Consider the following 22,175-nt stretch of genomic DNA (forward strand, 5'->3'; position numbering starts at 1 on the left):
CACTTGTAAAATTTTACAGCAGATATAACAAACAAGTAAATTATCTTTTGCACATATGTAGTCCTGTGCATTTAAGGGTCAAATTACTCTAACAAGTAAGTGAAATTCTTCCAGACTTTCCCCCCATGGGACAATCCTTGGATAGATTTTGAATTGTTACTTTTAATTCAATATAGAGAGGAGTTGGAAGGTAAAAGTAAAGTATATCATTACCATAATATGAATGTTTCTATATTTCTCTTACAGTTCAGTATGTACAGTCGTTTATATACAAAATGTTAAGAATACTTTTCTTTTGTCTTATCTTTTTTTTTCACCCTGCATTGTTTTGGAACATAAACATACAATATAATTTAAGCTTATTTTAATCACTGATGTGAACCAGTAAAAATTGCAACAAAAAATAAACAGGAAAACTCATTCTACATCCTAAGTATGTTCTTTATTTTTTTAAATCACAATGCAACATACTAACATGTTTCTCAAACAAATTACTTTCTCCTTCTTAAAACACTCGCACATAGCACCGCTTGTTTTACAACATTGGCAAACATGACATTCTGAAATACATGTTTGCTTACAATAGAAGTATTCCACTTTTATAATCATTATAAAAAACACATTTAAAAATAATTTTAACAGCACCTAAATAAGACTGTGGCTCTTTTACGATATAAGCGTATTTTGATATATATATATATTTATGTATTATGTAATAAAGTATTGGTCTACCATACATTCTACCACACAGAACAGTAAATGCTTTTAGAGAATCATACTCATTCTGCAAACACTGATAAACTAAAGTGAGAAGTGAGCTAAGAGGAAATGAAAGAAAGGGAAGGAAAAGAGAATATAATGTACAGAAAACTTATGAATAACAGGAAGAATCACACACAAAAAAACAATGTAAAAATGGATTTTCTAGAACACATCTAATTTTCCTAAAAACTAAAATGTTTCTTGTCATGTGTGTTAACTGTAACAAAACTTGGATTACAAACTATAAAAATGGAGAGTATGCCACCAATAATCTCCATTTTTCATTAATCAAAGCACTCAATTCATTTTTTATGAGAATTCGTTGATTAGGAATTGCTGTATTATATAAATTAATAGAAGTAAATTTACTACATGTTTCACTGCTCATTTTGCTATAAAAACCAATCTTAAAAGTATTCTGAACCAAAATTATTTGAATTTTGCCTTGAACTTTAGAAAGAGATTTCTAGTCTTTAATAGTTGTCAAGTGATATGATCAAACCCACAATAAATGAACTTTTAAGGGATTCCCATCTTGGTGTTTATGGTTTTCATTAACTGCCCTCTGTTATTTCCTCATCATCCCTCACAGGAAGAAGCGAGGGGGAAAAAACCAACAAAATTTAGCCTCCATAGTGTAGTGGTTAGTGCTATTAGCTGCCATTCTTGGAGGCCCAAATTTGATTCCTGGTACTGCCACAAATATAAGGTTGTCAGAGGGTTGGTATGTGGTTTAAAATTTACATGCAGCTCACCTCCATTGGGAGTGTGCCTGAAAAGAGATGCAACACCTCGGCACAAGAAGATGAATTTTATTTTTCATCCACTAGTATTTGACATTTTTTGTTATTAATGTCCCCTAGAGGATCAATGGAACATGTTTTGGGAACTCTGTTATCTTCATTGGTTACTTATCTATCAACTGAAAATATTTCAGAATGATAAACCATCCTGCTGTAGACTATGGCAATAGTTAACATAATTTTATTAAGTGATCTATTCTGCTGTGAAAGATAAATACTGACAATGAATACCTTCACATGAGGATACACATGTTTTAGATAAGAATGACTGTATTTAATTATGTGACAAGTGTAATGACTTCTTACATGCCCTAACAAAGACAATGTCTGATTTTAAACTCCTCTATAATAGGTGTTCAAGTTGATAATATACTTCTGTCATTGCGATGCCTTTGTGATTGATTGTTCCTTACAATAAAATAAGGTATATTTAAGGATACACCTTTTCAATACAATACAATACAATACAGTTTTGCTGTGCAAATTATATCATAACATGCTTATTATGGTACCGGTTTCGACACTATTTTGTGTCATCATCAGCCGATCAATTAAAGAGAGCAAGTAAATAAAACACAAGGTAATACACACACACACACATGGCACAAAAAATAACAAGTGTTATACTTAAAAATAAGGTAGTCCTAGGTAAGAGTCCACATTAAAATTTAAAACATTTTTCTTCATAATGTAAGAAGTTTTTCATTCTTTATAATGTAATGTATTTGAGTAAGAAATATTAGTCTTTTTAAATCTTGATGTAAAGAGGAAAGCCAGTTATTAATGCTACGGCTTAACTAAGCGAATGTAAAATGTTGAGTTGACATATTAAAATATTTATAGTTGTTGTCTTGTGACAGAATGAAAGTAGAACACTGATGTGCCATATGTGTGTATATTACCTTGTGTTTTTATTTACTTGCTCTCTTTAATTGATCAGCTGATGATGACACAAAATAGTGTCGAAACCGGTACCATCGTAAGCATGTTATGATATAATTTTCACAGCAAAACTGTATTGTACTGAAAAGGTAGATCCTCAAATATACCTTATTTTATTGTAATTCTCAGTTCAATATGGAACAATTATGAAGTTCTTAACTTTGACTGATTTTTCCTCTCGAAGAGAAGTAAAATAGGTGGCTAAATGTAGTTTAAATTTCAAGATATTTACAAGATGTCCTTTCTGTAGATGAAAGTGGTTCCCAAACATGTGTTTCAAACACAAAGTTCCAAGTAAAATTAATAATAATAATGTTATTGGCTTTACGTCCCACTAACTTCTTTTACGGTTTCCGGAGATGTCGAGGTGCCAGAAGTTAATCCCGCAGGAGTTCTTTTACGTGCCAATAAATCTACCGACAAGAAGCTGACATTTTTTAACACCTTCAAATACCAGTGGACTGAGCCAGGATCAAACCTTCCAAGTTGGGGTCAAAAGGTCAGCGCCTCACCTGTCTGAGCCACTCAGCCCGGCCCTAGTAAAATTTCTTTAGTTCAAATAGTATGGTAAAAGTGAAATGTCCTTTCTGTAAAGGAAAACAAGTTTTATTGGCTTATTCCAAACAGATTATAGGGGATTTTGTGTGTGGGAATAATGCAACGAAAGAGAGACTATGAGGGAATTTAAGTAAGAATAGAAATTATTTCGATTTTGACGCATTACATTTATGGTGAGAGTTGATGACTGGGCTGAGATAATTATATGTCACTCTCTCCGGGAAACCATTACTTAAGCCGCACGACAAAATTTCATGCTACAAAGGAAAAGGCAGGAAATGTGACAAATATTTATTTTTAGAATTGAGCACCATCTGTTAGTATGATCCTTGAACTATGTGATGAAAACAGTGACAGTGATGTGACCACATGGAAAAGTCTTCAATCTTGGAAATGAACTGTGCAGTCTAACAACTAACAAAACCATCCGTAAATCACAATGGCGATTTAAGGTATTGTTTCTTAAATGAAGTACTGCATGACAGATATTTATTGTCTTGGTCATATACGATAGCACCGCTGAGTCAAAACTTAACAAACCGAGCTCAATAGCTGCAGTCAAAACTTAACAAACCAAGCTCAATAGCTGCAGTCGCTTAATTGTGGCCAGTATTCAGTATTCAGGAGATAGTGGGTTCGAACCCCACTGTCGGGAGCCCTGAAGACGGTTTTCCATAGTTTCCCATTTTCGCACCAGGCAAATGCTGGGGCTGTACCTAATTAAGGCCACAGCCGCTTCCTTCCCACTCCTAGCTCCTTCCTGTCCCATCGTCGCCATAACACCTGTCTGTGTTGGTGCGACGTAAAGCAACTTGCAAAACTTAACAGAGTTGCCATAATCGGAAAAGAAACTGGCATAATGTTAATAAATATATATGACTGGCAACATGGTTGGAAAGGAGTTCTTTAGATCATTTCTTTCAGTCATTTTACTGTGAAAAAGGGAATACCCGGGGTCATTATGTGCCAACAAAAATTGAACTGTCCAACTAAAAGGACTAATCTGTTTGACAACATTGGAGGCTACTGCACATCAGAAACGGGGTATTCACTGTGTCAACGCTAGGCGACATTAAGGCCACTGAGCCTGTGCCAAATAACGAGATGGATTGTGTTCGCAAAAAAAATTCCAGAAAAATGAGCAACAATTCAGTTTTTTATGACAGGGTACAAGAAAGATCAGTAATGTAAATCATTAATTGGATATCAACTGTGTGTAGTTTCAGAACGATCTTTTAAATTATCCACATTATTATTATTATTATTATTATTATTATTAACATTATTACTGAAGCAAAGTCATCTCTGTACAAGCCATGAAGGCCCTTGCAGTGGTGGAAGGTAAAGGCTTTCACTACTTGTAACCTTGGCTCTTGGTGCGGTAGAGTGGTCAGCTCTATGCCCAACCGCCTTTGCCTCCAGAAATCAACCTGGTACTCATTTTTAGTGTAGGCTGAGTGAACCTCAGGGCCATGCAGACCTCCGGAAGTGGAAACCTTGTTACTTAAATTTTTCGACTTCCTGACAGGGAATCAAACCCACGTCCTTCCGGGTGAACTGAGCACATCTTTACGGCCTCAGCCAGGCAGCTCCTAACATTACTACTATTATTATAATTATTGTATTTTTATCTTATCTGTACATCTTAATACAGATCTTATGTATATACGAGTGCCGCAAAACTAAAACTTCCTTTTTTTTTCACTTCTTTTCAAATTTTGAACATGTTTACATATTTAATTTTCAGAGAATATATCTCCTAAATATTTACAAAAGTTATTTCAATATGCACAGCTGATAGATATTCCTTTATCCAGTGAGACAGTCAGATTTTCTTAAACCCTTAATATATTGTCACACTAATACACCCCATTTTCCAATCGATTTTCTCAAAATTCAATCAATTCTGTCTTACTACTTCAAAGTTACATAAAATAATCAGATTTTAAGTTCGGGACTTCTGGTTTTCACAAAAATGATTGCAAATTTATCTACTATCAAAATTTAAAAAACAAAAATGCAATTTTCCAACTTAGGGTATTGTTTCCTGCAGAGTGTCACATATTTAAGTTTCTCACTTTCAATAAGAAGGTTATTGCTATGGGAACTTGACTCAGATGAACTCTTGTTGATCAGTAAAAATCTTGTGTCACAAAAATTGCCTTCTATTACCCTAAAGTGACCATCAATGCAAGGACGTCAGGCATTTAAGAAGTCTGATTCATGGTGAAAATGCTGGCAAGAAAGGGAAAGCAAATTATATGTTTTTCCTAGAAGATTATACACAAGAGATAAAGAACTTCTTCGCTGTCTGCCCAAGTACGTACTTTGGCCCCCCATTACCGCTGCACGGCGTCAGTCCAAATATGTACTCGGGCTTGTAGAGCTTTGCCTTAATATCTGTGACTGTAGCTGCAAATGAACGCAAATGCAGTCTTTCGCATATTATTGGAATCACAAAGATATTCTCTTTGCACTGATCTGAGTATTTATCCTCCTTGCAGGGTTGAACTAGAGACAAAAAAATGATTCTAGCCGCTGTTTGTTTACACTATGGCTTCCTCATCACACGGTATTTCGTGTTCTTTGATCTTTGCAAGGCAGTTTGACTAAGAGAGTGAAAGAGTTACGGATGTTACACTGTCAATATTTCCTGGGTTGAATGTTTCCCCAATCCCATGGAAGACCAATTAACAAAATCTTTGTTCAGAAACTGAAGATATCAATTTCTGCAAGACAAAATCTGGCACCTTGGCATGTCTGAAAACCATAAAAGTAGTTAGTGGAACATAAAACCAATTAAACTGATTATGAAACTCTGATAATTGACTAACAGCCTATAGATTTTTGTTTTTTAAAGAATAGTGTGGCACCTTTTGAATTTTGTATATTTAGTTTCATATTCATGATGCAATATATTGCATATGAACAAGGGAATTCATAGTACGGTATATATTTCTTTTCAGTACTATGTGAAGACTGATGAATCATGAAAACATACTGACTTGAACAATCTAATACTGGTAAGATCTATGTTCGTATTAAATGAGTTCAATGTGGAACTGAGAGAAAATTTGGATGATATAATTTTAAAATTATGCAGTGCTTCCCTAAAGGTTACCAGTAAGTTCTGAACCTTTTCAAAATTAATTGGTAGAAAACATTTATGTTATCTAATCATTCTTCAATTTCTAGAAAACTTATTTTAGATATAATTTTATATTTGAGTTTAATGGGCTGAACACTTAAATCATCAGCCTTTATTAGCTGTGGGGCCTACTTATTAAAAGATGTCTAACGATAATGTTCCTCGAGCAATGCATTTTCCCATTACTTAAGGAATTTAGTATTCTGATACAGTAATTTAGATAATTACCTGAAAGAATATTGATGGAATATACAACAGCTGAAATTGTTTTAAAATCTGGAAACCGGACCTTATTACTGCAGAATTATGAGAGTATCACAGAAAATTTTTAAAACAAAAAAGATTAATGCATTACTCAATGAAGCAGGAAGTGAACGTCATAAAACTCCTTCAGAATGGTACGAGGGATTAAGAATCTAAATATATTAATTCTCCCTGGAGTTACTTCTCATAGTCATCTAAAGTGTTCCATTGAATCTTCCCGTTTACAATCCAATGTTTTTCTTTGAATCTTTGTGCCAAAGATATGGTTTAAACTCTTTTACTACAAGAACAGTGTATAATTGCTTGAATTTGAAGTTATGACAGTTACTACCATCCAACAAGCATTTTAAATGATGTAATAAAATGTGTAAGTTTTAGGCCTAGGATTCATATGATAATTTACAGAAAAGCTTTGCATGAGAAGAGTTTTTGAAGGGAACTGGAACATCCCCCCCACATATATCTGGATTTTATAACTTACTTTGAAATAATATATTTATAATTGTAATTGCATCAGTCAAAGGATACTTCCATATGGATATTTTCTCACAATAGAAGATTTTCTTCATTCATCCCTTATTTATCAATTTTCTCATTTCTGTATCTTTTATCCTGGTCAACTTTTATCAGAGAAACACAGCACTTTAATTTTATTAACAAATGTAAATTTCAGGGATACTAAATTAAATATGTACTGGCAGCCAAAATTGTAATCAGTTGTAAAAATAAAATATTTGTTTAAAACAAAAAATTATGAAGGTATGGAAAAATCACAGGTTTGATATGAATATAATACATGATATACTGTTCTGCTTATAAAGATAGCAATTGAGCAGTTAAACATTGAGCTGTGGTAGGCAGCAAATGAATTTGTACTGAAGGGTCAATAGCTGTTTACTCAGTAACTGGTAACTTATACTGACTATTCTATGTCTGTCCAAGAAAATATTGTTATGGTCAGCTCCAAAGATGGAATAAAAATGAAAATTACTTCACAAAATCTATAAGAACTGAATACATTTCAGATAATTAGGAAAGCTGTAGTTACAGCATCATTACAGAGAGAGAGAGAGAGAGAGAGAGAGAGAGAGAGGGGGGGAGGGAGAATGACAAATAGGGGAGAGGGGTAACATAAATATTGAAAAGAGGTGCTCTCCTGGAAAACAGAATCAAGGGAATCCATCAGGTACATGAAGCATATCTGCTGAATGTTCTTTAACAAATAAAATTATAACCAATGAGGAATTCAAAATGAAATATGTAAGACATCTGCTTCTATCCCAGATACTCCTTAAGTAACTTATAGTATCTTTCAAAGGGTACCTAAACAAGTACTGAAATAATTAAGGTTGTTGTCAAAGAAATTCAAATGATGATTTCTATTACTCTAAGATGCAATGCTGTAATCGAAAAGGCTCAAGTTCATATTAGTTTATGTATTAGGATCATTTATTTGATTTCTTAGAGTATCTTATATCATGAATAAGAACCAAAGAACAGGTCCTTTCTTAGAATGATATTTATACTCCTTTTTATGTCCTATATAGGCCTATTCAAATTGGCAGTCAAACATGAGCAAGTTAGAACTACGAAATCTTGCACAACTTGGTTGGTATATAGCATTATTCTAACAAGATCCAACTATTGTTGTCTTAGTCATCTCAATTATTGCATTTAGAATGTACAAACATATATAAGATTCATTTTGAAAACCCCATATCGAGTGCTCTTGGAGCAAACTACAGTACAGTCAGACTATGAAGTGAAAATATATGCCTATCTGTAATAAGTGCTATGTATACAAACTGTTAAATATACAGTATGAACAGTAGTAGAAGAAGAATAGGCACATCTAGTGGCAAGAAACAAACCTGTAACCAACACACCAAAAATTCCACTGCTGTTACTGTACAATGAAATCATAAGAAAAATATGAATAATCTTTAAAAAATCTCTCACACATTTTACAACAGTCTGAATACTAAGCAGAATAATAACTTAAGTTTACTTTTTTAATGAGAAGCTCACTCAATTGCACTCTAACACTTTCACACAACACATACGCACCCTTCCTTCTCAACAGACACAGAACTGTTGCAGCTTGCTGGAGGCAAACAATCCTCACTTATCCATACAATATCAATAATACATGTAGGTTCACTGCAATAGAAGATAATGTCTGTGGTATACAAATTACACTTGGTGGAATTTCATTCAAATCTCAGTCTCTTTTAGAGTTATTCTTAGCAACTTTAATTGCATTTATATTAACACTGTAACATAAATACTTTCTATAACAAAGAAATGTGTACAATTTGAATAACAATTTTTTTTTCAACATTCTGCTCAACAATGAACTTGTGTGGAACAAATTAACTTTTTTTAAAGTTTCCTTTCAAAAGCTAAGGAGATTTAAATGAAACTAGACCAAGGTACCTTATATAATATAAAATACCACAATTTGTGACTTCAAAGAACGACTAATAAGACTAACTTGAGATTTACAATAGGCACATGTTATTATAAATATATAATATATATATATCTAAAAAAGTTATTATTAATAAGTACATTAAAACATCTTGACTTTTCGTATCACAGATAAAATTCTCCTCCTCAATGCAATGAAAAAGTCAATATGTCTGGACATGTCAGCATTTATATTTCTTGTGGAGATTATTTTATATTTAAAGCCACAGATTGAGAAACAGGAAAAATAAGAGTTGTTTGCAACATTTTTCACCTCTAAGATGGATTGGTTGGAACATTTTTCAAAACTCCCCATCATATAATACTACAAGGGACGTTTTCTTTCTTTTTTTCGGTTGGATTCTCAGTTATTTCAAAAGACAACTTAGAAACTGGCTACAACTACAATCTTCCACATGTTGGCAATATCTCTCTATATCTTCTGTATTTATCACATTGGCTCTCCACCACCACAACGTTCTGTGTCTTTATATACCTTATGTAATTATTGAACAATAAAATATTGCTTTGAAACATGCAAAATAAAATCTAACAGATGGAATGATTTGTCAAGATGAAGTGTGACTTAAAATACAATACTTCTTTGATTGAAAGGCATACTATAGTGGGACTACAAACCAGCCAATCATACATACTTCTTTCCTATACAACACAAAGGACTAACCAGTGTACAATCCTTTTCTTTATCATGCTTCTTTCAACTTGAAATATGTTCATGAGATTATCATTCACTTTGGTTCAACTCAATTTGAAACCCATTTTCTTTTCCATAATGTTTGACTGAATGTAAACATTATTTGTCTAAAGTATGATTATTTTTTCTTCAGCTTGATTACACTATATAAAAATAAACATGCAGAAAAGCAAATATGTTAAATTGGAAATATTTTGAAAGAAAAACGTAAGACAGGCAATACTGAAGAGTCGTTTACCTTACGTGATAAATAAAACTCCATACCTTAATAACTTTGGTATTGATACTGAAAGTAAAGTTGCAATACATACTCTGGGTAAAGAGAGTTACTAGTACTAAGAATGACAAACATTCCTTTTTCTTTAACTGTAACTTAAAATATTAGGTCATAAAAGCTCCTATAACTGGCATAAAGGAGGTTGCCTAACTCAAATCTTTTATATGGCAACAAAGAAAAGTGAAAGAATCTTTATTAAACACACCAATTTTGATTTAATTTTGACCTAGACTATTTGGCATTATTTCTTTTACTAGATGTAATATGTGACTGTGATGAATATATCAGGGACAACATATTTAACCAGCAGATTCAAAAGCATGCATCCATGTAAAATAATAGAATAAATTTCCTTTCATCATATTGAAAACAATTCCTTTATATATATAAAAAGAATTTTACGGCCAATATATTTTTAATAACAATCTAAACAGTGATGCTATATAAACACACAGCAAAAATGTCTGATCAGTGAGATATTTCATGGAAAATATTTATACATTTTTTTAATATTCTGCTCCTACAATAATTCTGTAGTACATTATTACATTTCTCTTATTGCAAAAGATGATGTAATAAATTACCGTGAAATTGTTTGCTTAATGCTGTGCAATTCATCATTTGTGGATTTGGTTACCTACCATGACCACATAGATTTTGAATCTTAGTTGAGTTGGCAACCTCAAAATGTGACGAGACCCTCAACATTTCTCTGTATTCCAAGTTAAACTCTATAAAACCAGCATGTTGATATAATTTTCAATATTTACAATGGGAATATTTAACTAATGTTTGTTTAAATATATTTTCCGATGATAATGTTGTACTTTTTCAACATGCGGTAATGACTCAGGATATGACTTATGTGAGTCCAGGTACATAAACTGCAATCTTGAGGGGTTGCTTGCCCTCTGCTCTCAACACATCCACCAACAACATTTTTTGATAACGTTCATATGGCAAAAACATATATGCAAATTATTTTGGAACAACAAAACATATCTTTTACTAATATTGCACCCAGCCTCCTTAGCCTTCTAGTTCTAACTGACAGCCCAGCTAACTGTTATTCTCCATTTGTAGCTCACACAACACCATTTATGAAATGGTCCAAAAACAATTAATTAAAGAATAAAGTAAGCAGATAAAAAGATATCATTTATATAAAATTACTACAATATTTACACTGAACTGTCAGAAACAATTTATTTCTATAATTCCAAGATATTTTTTGGGGGAAAATTATATTTGCCTCTTTCATTTCAGGTATCAATTTGATGATTAATTCATAGCAAAAATATTTAACATGCTTGTTTTCCAATAATAATAATAAGAAGAAGGTGCAGCAAGCATTTTATATTTTAAGATACTGCAATCATGAATTGTAAAAAGTTCACAAACATAAATTAAAATAGGGTTCAGTTCTAAAAGTTCAATATAATCCAAACAACAACAACTGGGCATTAAAATTACTTAGTAACGATGATGTGGCTAAGTTTTTATATACTGCATGACAAAATTACAGTGGGGTGGTTTTAGTAATAAGAACTATGGAAGTATCAGCAAACTTGTAACGGTTTTGTGTGTTGGAGCAGAGTTCTATATTGCTAGTACATTTGGTCAGAGTACAGTTGCCAAACTGATAAAGGGGTAAAGCAGTCTTAAACAACACCAGGCTTCATGCTTAACTGATTAGTGGTAGGATCATAATATCCAGCCAAATAATAGATATCATTGTTGTCGTATATTGTCGAGTAGCTGTCGGGTTCAGTGCCGAGACGGCCAGTGTAACCATCGAGGGGCAGTACTTCACATTTATGGGAGATGGTTTGTACATCATTCTCATCAACATGTGGTGACTCGAACAACGCCCCCTGTAAAGAAATAGCACAAATAATAATTGTAATGAATTGTACTAACTCCATTACTGCTTTTGATGGTAAATGAAATACCTCATTGCACTATTTTCAACCATTTTTTGGAAGGGTTATATCATCATCATCATCATCATCATCATCATCATCATCATCATCATCATCATCATCATCTCAGTTTGTAGGATTTTAATCTAGTACATAGTGATGGATATCAAGAATATAAAAATACAATAAGCAACTGAGAGACTCTTGGTTGACAAATGTGGCCATGGCCTAATAGTTGGAAAGACATCTGCCTCTTTGATGCTAGTCAGAAAAGCATCAGGCAAATTTTGTCTTTCGAGCTATTTGGCCATGGCTACATTTCAATGAGGATTGATGTTCCATCTACTGTACAACAGAAAGACAACACCTGTCTATGATTCTTCAACAAAACTCCAGAAAAGAGAACAATACATAATTAATCATAAACTTAATAATAACTATAAAAATGAAACAAATTATGTATTCAGTGGTTGTTGAACTATATTCTAGTATTATGGACAGGCTAAAACATGGCAAGCTGCAGAATGTGCAGATCACCTTTTCTTGCCTTCACACCATGTTGCCTTTCCCCCCCCCCCTACACCACTGTCACTAAGAAGCAGCAGGTGCTAGCTGCCATCTCGGTCTGCAGGTGTATTCCCTCCCTACATCTTCCCTACAATATTTTCTTTCTCTATCAGATTGACATTTTCTGACAGATTTCCATCATCAAATCTAAAAAACAATCCTGAGTAGGACCATTGGAAAGAATGATAATAATAAGATAAGAATAATCACATAAACAGGATTGTAAATAAAGGGTAAAGATCTCTGCACATGGTTATGGGAGTATTTATGGGTTGCTAGTAAGGATGTAAAGGAGAGGGCATATAAGTCTCTGGTAAGACCCCAACTAAAGTATGGTTTCGGTGTATAGGATCCTCACCAGGATTACTTGATTTGAGAACTGGAAAATATCCAAAGAAAAGCAGCTTGATCTGTTCTAAAGTAGCGTTACACAAATGATACAAAGTTTGAGCTGGGAAGATTTGGGAGAAAGGAGACGAGCTGTTGGACTAAGTGGTATATCCCAGGCTGTCAGTGAAGAGATGGCATGGAATGACATTAGTAGACGAATAATTTTGAGTGGTCTTTGTTAAAGTAGGAAAGATCACAATATGAATATGAAGTTGGAATTAAAGAGGACAAATTGGGGAAAATATTAATTTATAAGAAAAGGTGTTAGAGATTGGAATCATTTACCAAGGGAGATGTTTAATAAATTTCCAAATTCTTTGCAATTAATGAAGAAAAGACTATCTGCTACCTGGGCGACCGCCCTAAATGCAGATCAGTGGACAGGTTTAACATTTTTCATGAGCTGGCGGGCAATATGGTTAGTTGTTACATTTGCATGTCCCTCCCTAGCTGTTGGAATACTTACGAAGCCCCGAGGCTTTCTGGCTAAGGTTATCTGCCCTGTCATTTATGTTGTTCTAACACTTACTTGCATCAATTTAACTTTTTTAACTCTTTCACCCTATCTGCCTTGTCACTTATGTTGTTCTCACACTCACTTGCTTCAATTTTACTTTTTTTTTGTTCATTTTTTCACGCTAATTTTTTAGTATTCATCAATACTATTTAGTAATCATGACTATTTTTACACTCATTTTGAATCATTTTTGGGATGTTATGTCTATAACAGTTAAAACGTGAACATTCAAAATGTCAACAAACTTCTGAAAATACCATCACCATGGGATATTGCATTTAGCAGCAAGAGTTTTCTTCTTTTTTTATTCCAAATCCCTGTGTTAAGCCTAACTTAAGTCCCCATCCATGTATATGCTTCCAACATCTATTAGCTAATTTTACAAACATATTTCTTGATGGTTACAGTACTTTTGCATCCATCTTTTGGCACAGGCCAGAGCAAAGTGTAGCTTCCACTGAAGTCCCAGTCTCATCCATGGCTGTGACAATTTGGAAGCTGCTGGGGAATGGGTGGTGCTGATTAATGACATTCAGAGCACAACCAGTGTGTCTGAGTGTCATGAAAGGTGTGCTACAATAGCACTGTCTGGCCCAGTGAGGAAAGCAATGGCAAACTACCTCACTCCTCATCTTGCCTAGTACGCCTCATTTTGGTACTGCCATTGGTTTTTGTGGTTTCGCTATAACTGCATGGCCTTTGGTGATGCTATTTGAGGATCCAACCGGCCTCTGGGCTGATGACCTGACAGACAGACACTCAAAATATATGGTCGCAAAAGAGCTTAATTTAAATTCCAGTAAAGATGTCTTTTGCTCTCGTGGGAGCGGACGAGTTCCAGATAAACAAGTACAATGCTTGGCTAAGGTTAATGTTAAATACAGATGATGAAAATGATATGAATTACACATTAACTAACTTACACTCAAAATATATGCTACTTAGTAACTAATCCAAAGCTATCATATTGTTTCTTGGTGTGGTAAATTGTATCCCTAATTGACATTTTCATTACAAGGTCTAGGCCCAAAATTTGAAAAGTTGTACTCAAAACACTACCACGATTAAAGTCAAAATTATTTACGATACAATACTTTCAAACATATGAGCAGTTTCCCCTCAATTTATCTATCTTGCTGTCAGAGATTTTTATATTGCCTTCTGCAGTACTGAAACCATTTCGTCTATTTCATCTTCTCTTAGTATGTTTTTGCGCCCACAATCATACATGATACATTGCATCCTGCACTGCATTTTTGATTCCTGAAATATATAACTAAAACAGCTACTGAATGCCACCTGTGACAAAATTCATTACTACAGATTCCAACAAACATGCAGCTCTAACCACAACCGTCAAAATTTTGGGCGAAGATTTTAAATTAAATCTTATTCTTGAGCCTCCAGAAATTATGGGCTTGGACAGTTTCAAAAGAATGGAAGCCCATAGAATATACAGGCATGGACGCTAGTGTGTTAAATGACGGCAAGGTGGTGGTGGTGGTGATTATTGTTTTATAAGGAAGTACAAGGCAACCATCCTCAATGATGACAAGGACAAATGTTGAAACATAAACACAAGAACATTTGAGTCATCACTGGCTTATCCTAAACACAACAGCTGCTATGGAACCTCCACCAGCAGTGATTTACTGTGGTTTTACATGCATACAGCATTCTTGTAAAAAATACACTGACTGACAGAGCAAATGCAACACCAAGGAGGAGTGGTTCGAAAGGGATGAAAGTTGGGGAAAAAACAGAGACAGCACGGACGAATAATTGATGTTTATTTCAAACCGATATGCAGGTTACACAATGCACACGGCATCGACTCAGTAGGATGTAGGACCACCGCGAGCGGCGATGCACGCAGAAACACGTCGAGGTACAGAGTCAATAAGAGTGCGGATGGTGTCTTGAGGGATGGTTCTCCATTCTCTGTCAACCATTTGCCACAGTTGGTCGTCCGTACGAGGCTGGGGCAGAGTTTGCAAACGGCGTCCAATGAGATCCCACACGTGTTCGATTGGTGAGAGATCCGGAGAGTACGCTGGCCACGGAAGCATCTGTACACCTCGTAGAGCCTGTTGGGAGATGCGAGCAGTGTGTGGGCGGGCATTATCCTGCTGAAACAGAGCATTGGGCAGCCCCTGAAGGTACGGGAGTGCCACCGGCCGCAGCACATGCTGCACGTAGCGGTGGGCATTTAACGTGCCTTGAATACGCACTAGAGGTGACGTGGAATCATACGCAATAGCGCCCCAAACCATGATGCCGCGTTGTCTAGCGGTAGGGCACTCCACAGTTACGGCCGGATTTGACCTTTCTCCACGCCGACACCACACGCGTCTGCGGTGACTATCACTGACAGAACAGAAGCGTGACTCATCGGAGAACACGACGTTCCGCCATTCCCTCATCCAAGTCGCTCTAGCCCGGCACCATGCCAGGCGTGCACGTCTATGCTGTGGAGTCAATGGTAGTCTTCTGAGCGGACGCCGGGAGTGCAGGCCTCCTTCAACCAATCGACGGGAAATTGTTCTGGTCGATATTGGAACAGCCAAAGTGTCTTGCACATGCTGAAGAATGGCGGTTGACGTGGCGTGCGGGGCTGCCACCGCTTGGCGGCGGATGCGCCGATCCTCGCGTGCTGACGTCACTCGGGCTGCGCCTGGACCCCTAGCACGTGCCACATGTCCCTGCGCCAACCATCTTCGCCACAGGCGCTGCACCGTGGACACATCCCTATGGGTATCGGCTGCGATTTGACGAAGTGACCAACCTGCCCTTCTCAGCCCGATCACCATACCCCTCGTAAAGTCGTCTGTCTGCTGGAAATGCCTCCGTTGACGGCGGCCTGGCATTCTTAGCTATACACGTGTCCTGTGGCACACGACAACACGTTCTACAATGACTGTCGGCTGAGAAATCACGGTACGAAGTGGGCCATTCGTCAACGCCGTGTCCCATTTATCGTTCGCTACGTGCGCAGCACAGCGGCGCATTTCACATCATGAGCATACCTCAGTGACGTCAGTCTACCCTGCAATTGGCATAAAGTTCTGACCACTCCTTCTTGGTGTTGCATTTGCTCTGTCAGTCAGTGTACATTAAAGGTTGAACATACTAAGTTAGATTCTTTATTTAAAAACTGCTCAGGCCTCCACAAATACTAAAGGGAGATTTCATTGTAATAGCTGTTACCAATTATCATGTATAACTAACCGGATATTTGAGTTGGACTGTACACCCATTAGTCTCCTCTGGGTGGTAGAACCACTTAACGCGTACCACCATGTTGGTTCCCCATGCTTCCCACATTGACTCAATTCGTCCAATGTATGGACGATCTGGGCGACCCGTTGAGAGAAACACAGCACAATCTCCAACCTGTAAATAATAATTTATTATAGAAAATTCAAAATAAGTACAACACATTATAAGAAATGATATTGGCAATATAGGAAAATATACCATTATTTTCTCTTTTCCCCTCTGGATGGCCTTGTAGAATTCCTTCTTCCCTCGTCCTTTGGCACCTGGTCTTTTAAAACCACGACCAGACCATCCCCAAAGTTGGCGAGCTGGCAGAAATGCAGCCATTTTGCTTCGACTTTCAACAGATGGTTGTCGATCTCGGTGTTTTTTAGGTTTTGCAGTCTCTTTTTCTTTTTCTTTCTGTAACCATAAAGTAAAATCTTTGCTATGATTCATGTTTGACCATTAATCAATTTATCAGTTTTACAAGATCAACAATTCTTTCAGCATTGCCTGGAGAAGAAAAGTAAATGAGTTTATTAAGTTTATGATAAACATACATATCTATCCCCAAAGTGTATAGAAAATAGAATGGATCAATAAAATCCATCAATATAAGAATATCCAATTTAGATGCACTACAGAAAACTTTAGTTTATGATCTGTAGAATGAAAATGATGATTTGTTATATAATGGCCCTGTGGTCTAGAGGTACCAGGAGGCTCTATGTTCCTACCCAGGTCAGAAATTTTCACCTGGACCTCAGGACTGCTTTAGGATCAACTCGGCCTTTGTGAGAACAATCGAAAAGCTATCTGACGGTGAGATTGTGGCCCTGATAAAAATTTGTTGCACCAACCATGTATTGCCTTATTATCTGCAGGCCCTTGGGCTTAGCAGCTGTTGCCTGGTAGGCCACGGCCCATTACGGTTGTAGCATTATGGGTTTTTTCTTTTTTAATAATGGCAGTCTTGTAAATTATTTTGCATACTGTCTCCAACAATATTAGTTTTTGCTGTCAGAACTGAAGAAAATTTCAATATGAGATTTCTGTTTTACCTAGGGTCAGTCTATAACTACTTTGCTTGAAGTTATTTTTGTTTCAATTTTTTGAGAAATCAATCTAAAAAATAGAATTAAGACTGCAGGATCTGTGTCGAAGCCAGGCTGAAATGGTTTGGTAGTCTCAAAGAAGAACATTAAAAAAAACAGCTAGAATGTGGTTTGAAAAGGAACTCGAAGGCAAAAGATTTAAAGGTTGACCAAGGAAGAGATGGATCGATCAGATTAGAAATGATCTATCTGGACGAGTTCTGGATTTGCAGTAGGTTATGGAAGAAGACATCTACATGGACAGAAATAACTGGAAAATGCTCATTCACCGCACCCGGGAAACTGGAGCTGGCTCAAGATGATGACAAAAAATATTATTATATAAATATCAGGGAAGGTAAGACATAACGAGACACTCATGGTGGAATATTAGAGTGAAAGAAACATTGTAGGGAAAGTAGAAATTGTTCTGAGAATGGAAAACAATAAAGACAGTAAAGGAAGGTTCCCGACATACAGGTACTGTAAAAAGAATATGTCAGACAGTGATCACTGAAGAAAAGGGGAAAAGCTGGAAAAAGGCTAACAAGGAAATCAGAGAAGATGTGAACAATTGATTATATGGAACTGCAAAGAAAAGAAGAAGATTTTTTTTTTTGCTTTACGTCGCACCAACACAGATAGGTCTTATGGCGACGATGGGGCAGGAAGGGGCTAAGAGTGGGAAGGAAGCGGCCGTGGCCTTAATTAAGGTACAGCCCCAGCATTTGCCTGGTGTGAAAATGGGAAACCACGGAAAACCATCTTCAGGGCTGCCGACAGTGGAGTTCGAACCCACGATCTCCCGAATACTGGATACTGGCCGCACTTAAGCGACTAGAAGAAGAAGAATGGTGATTACAATGATAGTGTGTGGTCTCTGGAGAGGCTTGGTGCAGGCCCTTTGAGCTTATGCCTTGCAGGTGACCTGCCGGCCTGTGAGGATGGGGCCTCACCTGTGATGATTTCTAATGCTGAAGACAGTGTGCGCCCCCCCCCCCCCCATACACATACATACACACACACAAGCACACGCGCGCGCGAGTGCGCACGCACACATATATTCATTTCCCAAGGCATTGGAATTAACAAATGAAGGTTAAAATCTCTGACCCAAATGGGAATCAAACCTGGGACCTCTTGGATTGAAGGCCAACACAATAACTATTTAGCCATGAAACTGGACAAAGAACAGGAGTGAAAATGTTAATGTATTTGTAAAGTACAAAAATGGTGTAACAGTGACAACACTAGTAGAAATAAAAAGCAGATATGAGGAATATTTCCATGGCTCATTAAATGTGATGTAAGGATGATGCAGATGTGATGTGTAGGGATAGCGTGCCTGCCTCTTACCCAGAGGCCCTGGGTTTGATTCTCGGCCAGGTCACAGATTTTTACCTGGATCTGAGAACTGGTTCGAATACCACTCAGCCTACATGATTACTAAGGGGAGGATTTCTATGATGTCATATTTGTTCTAAGAGCTTTATTTTGATTTCTAACCATGTAAAAACATATGTGTAAGTCTTCTGAAAAAAATTACAGGGAATTATTTTGCCTCAAAAGTCATTTTTTGGACTTTTCTGAGATATTGGTCATATTTCTACTTAATTCTATATGAAGTCATATTTCTGTCATATTACACAGAATTTTATCATACTGGTACATGAGTTTCTGTGAAAGGAATATTTCTCAGCTTTACCCTATTTTTAGTACATGGCAGTAAAAGTATCAACAAAGGAGGCTATTGGAAATTCCTAATGAGCTCAACCTTGACAGTGGAAGGCCGTATTTTGAATACGGCAGCTTGGCTAGGGATTTCTTACTCTTATCTGAATGGTCAGGTTACCAAGATTTTTGTTTCCTGGAAAAACGAAAGCAACTGAACTTACCTCCCCTCTGCCCTGTAGCTGTCCTTGGGGAAAGAGATTTTTAGTAGCTATGGCGTTATCTTACACTGTAAACACTGCGAAATTAAGGTATCGGCTCAAAAGCATTTTAATGTGCAACAACGATGTGATACCAGTAAGCATCAAAGGTGTTTTAACAAGATTTTCTGCCATGAAGAACAGGCAGAATCTGCTTTTTGAGGAAGCTTCTTCAAATAGAGTCTCATTAGAACAACACTTCGGAATTTTGTGAAGATCTCTACACGATAATGGTTACTTTCAATATTCCTATTTTAAAAAAGCAAATAGTGCCAGCTTCAGGTCCTTCTTATACATCAGTCAGCCATTTTCTAATGAATCAACACAGAAACAGTTATATATACTCTTTTTTTATGAAGATGTGTTAAGTAGCCTCCGTGGCTCAGGCGGCAGCGCGCCAGTCTCTCACCTCTGGGTTCCGTGGTTCAAATCCTGCTCACTCCATGTGAGATTTGTGCTGGACAAAGTGGAGGTGGGACAGGTTTTCCTCCGGGTACTCCGGTCTCTTTCATTCTAGCAACACTCTCCAATATCATTTCATTTCATTTATCATTCATTAATCATTGCCCTAGAGGAGTGCGACATGCTTCAGCAGCCGGCACAATTCCTATCCTCGCCACTAAATGGGGCTTCATTCATTCCATTCCTGACCCGGTCGAATGACTGGAAACAGGCTGTGGATTTTCATTCATTTATGAAGATGTTTTAAAGAAGGCAAAATCTACAGTTCTCAACAATAAGATGTGGGTTTTGATGGATGAAACAACTGATATAGACGGGAGATACGTAGTTAATGTTATTTGTTTGGTCGGATATTCCGCTACAGTAATGGAGTAAGTCTGTACAGCCAGTGACTCGATGCCGAATGTGGGGTGGCGGTAAATAACTTGACTCCCTGAAGGGGCCAACAGCTTCGATCAGATGAGCCCCTTTAGGTAGGCTGATGGTCCCCTCAGAGTAGGAAATGACACTAGAACCCATCACAAGTGTTTTGGCTCAACGGCAAAACAAGTGGAGGAGGAATACATTACTCTCATGGTTCCCAACGGTCGTGGAGGCGGAAGAGGTTATGCCTGACAAACTGGCTGTGAAGGCGCACATCAGTAGTACTTTGAGTCTGTGGCAGTTCGTTGCAGCCTTGGTTTTTGATTCTGCATGTCTCATTCCATATGTGCTACAGGACACGGCTCTTAGATTACAGTGCATGGGTCACTTTCTGGCAAACTGAGATCTATCCTAAACAAGCCCATGCCAGTGGAACTTCTTCCAAATGTCATTTATTACTTCCAAAGTCCAGCGACGATGGGATATGGATGGTGGGGGGCAGGTTATAGGTGAAACTGGAAGCCCCTAGTGGTTCGGACCTGCACGTTGACAGCAGATGTGTGATGGTCGTCTCCCTGAGACCCTGTAACTACCCTGTAACTACCCTGGAACTACTCAAGAATTTGGTCCTGCGTCTGTGTTTGGGGAGGCCTCTTTAGGACTACCACTGCCCACCCAACATGGGGAAGGCCCTAGAAAAGGTGGGCTAAACATCATAAGTCATATCTTATGTCTGGCTGGGCAGCTGCATCCAGCAGGTAACCCCTCATGCAGTCAGAACTCAAAAGCAGGAAAGAGTCACACTCGGAAAATCGGAATGTGGAATGTGAGACCTTTACTTGACGTGACAGATGATGACGGGCCTGAGATAAGAACAGCTCTTGTTACCGATGAGCTCTTGAGATTCAACATTGATGTTGCTGTTTTGAGTTGAAACCAGACTGTCTACTGAAGGCAAAATTACTAAGTTTAGTTCAGAATGGAGGAGCAAGAACTTCGCATCCATGGTGGGAATTTGCTGTGAAGACTAAACTCGTTAGTGATCACTAACTTACTCCCATTGCAATCAGCGAAAGACTTAGGAATCTCCGCATTCCAATCCCAGGAGATACTTTTATGACTCTCATCTCCACCTATGCTCCAATCTTAAATGCTGATGATGATGTAAAAGACAAGTTCTACAGTCAGCTAAGCACAACCATCACCAAGGTACCATCTGCAGATAAGCTCTTACTCCTTAGTGATTTCAATGCCAGATCGGTAAATGAGGGCTTGGCAATTGTAATGCAAATGGACTATCGCTTCTCGGTGTGCAGAACATGAGCTCTTCATCATCAACACTCAGTTTTGACTGCCTAGCCACTTCCAAGACCACGTGGATGCTTCCTTTTTCCAAGCAATGGCACATTCTTGATTACATCATTACATGGCAATGTGAGAAGAAGGACATACTCATTACCACAACAGCGAGAAATAATGATGATTTTTGGACTGATCATAAACTCCTTATTTGTCAGCTCAGGATCTCCATTTGCCCTAAACCATCAACACGTTTAAACTTCAGAATGAATCCTTTGCCACAGAATTTCAGAACATGGTACTGTCCAGCTGACAGTTAATTCAGTTAGCACAAATGATGTTCAGCAAGAATGTGTCGCTTTGCTGAAGATAATCATGAATTTAGCCAAAGAAACCATTAGTTTTGTAAAGCAGAAGAGGCAAGACCGGTT

At 37.1% G+C, this 22,175-nt stretch overlaps 1 protein-coding gene across 1 annotated transcript in view; it reads right to left on the minus strand.

The window, feature by feature from the left end:
* Positions 1 to 11,599: 11,599 nt before the first annotated feature.
* The window catches only part of wge (winged eye), a 405,537-nt gene continuing 394,961 nt past the window's right edge, over positions 11,600 to 22,175 (minus strand). The window contains exons 23-25 of the mRNA XM_067143856.2: positions 16,812 to 17,015; positions 16,563 to 16,727; positions 11,600 to 11,812 (exon numbers count right to left, since the gene is read on the minus strand). Coding sequence (XP_066999957.2) covers positions 11,600 to 11,812; positions 16,563 to 16,727; positions 16,812 to 17,015 — 582 coding nt within the window. The remainder of the gene's footprint in view (positions 11,813 to 16,562; positions 16,728 to 16,811; positions 17,016 to 22,175) is intronic.

Source organism: Anabrus simplex, chromosome 3 (genome assembly GCF_040414725.1).
Source record: "Anabrus simplex isolate iqAnaSimp1 chromosome 3, ASM4041472v1, whole genome shotgun sequence".
Lineage (NCBI taxonomy): Eukaryota > Metazoa > Arthropoda > Insecta > Orthoptera > Tettigoniidae > Anabrus > Anabrus simplex.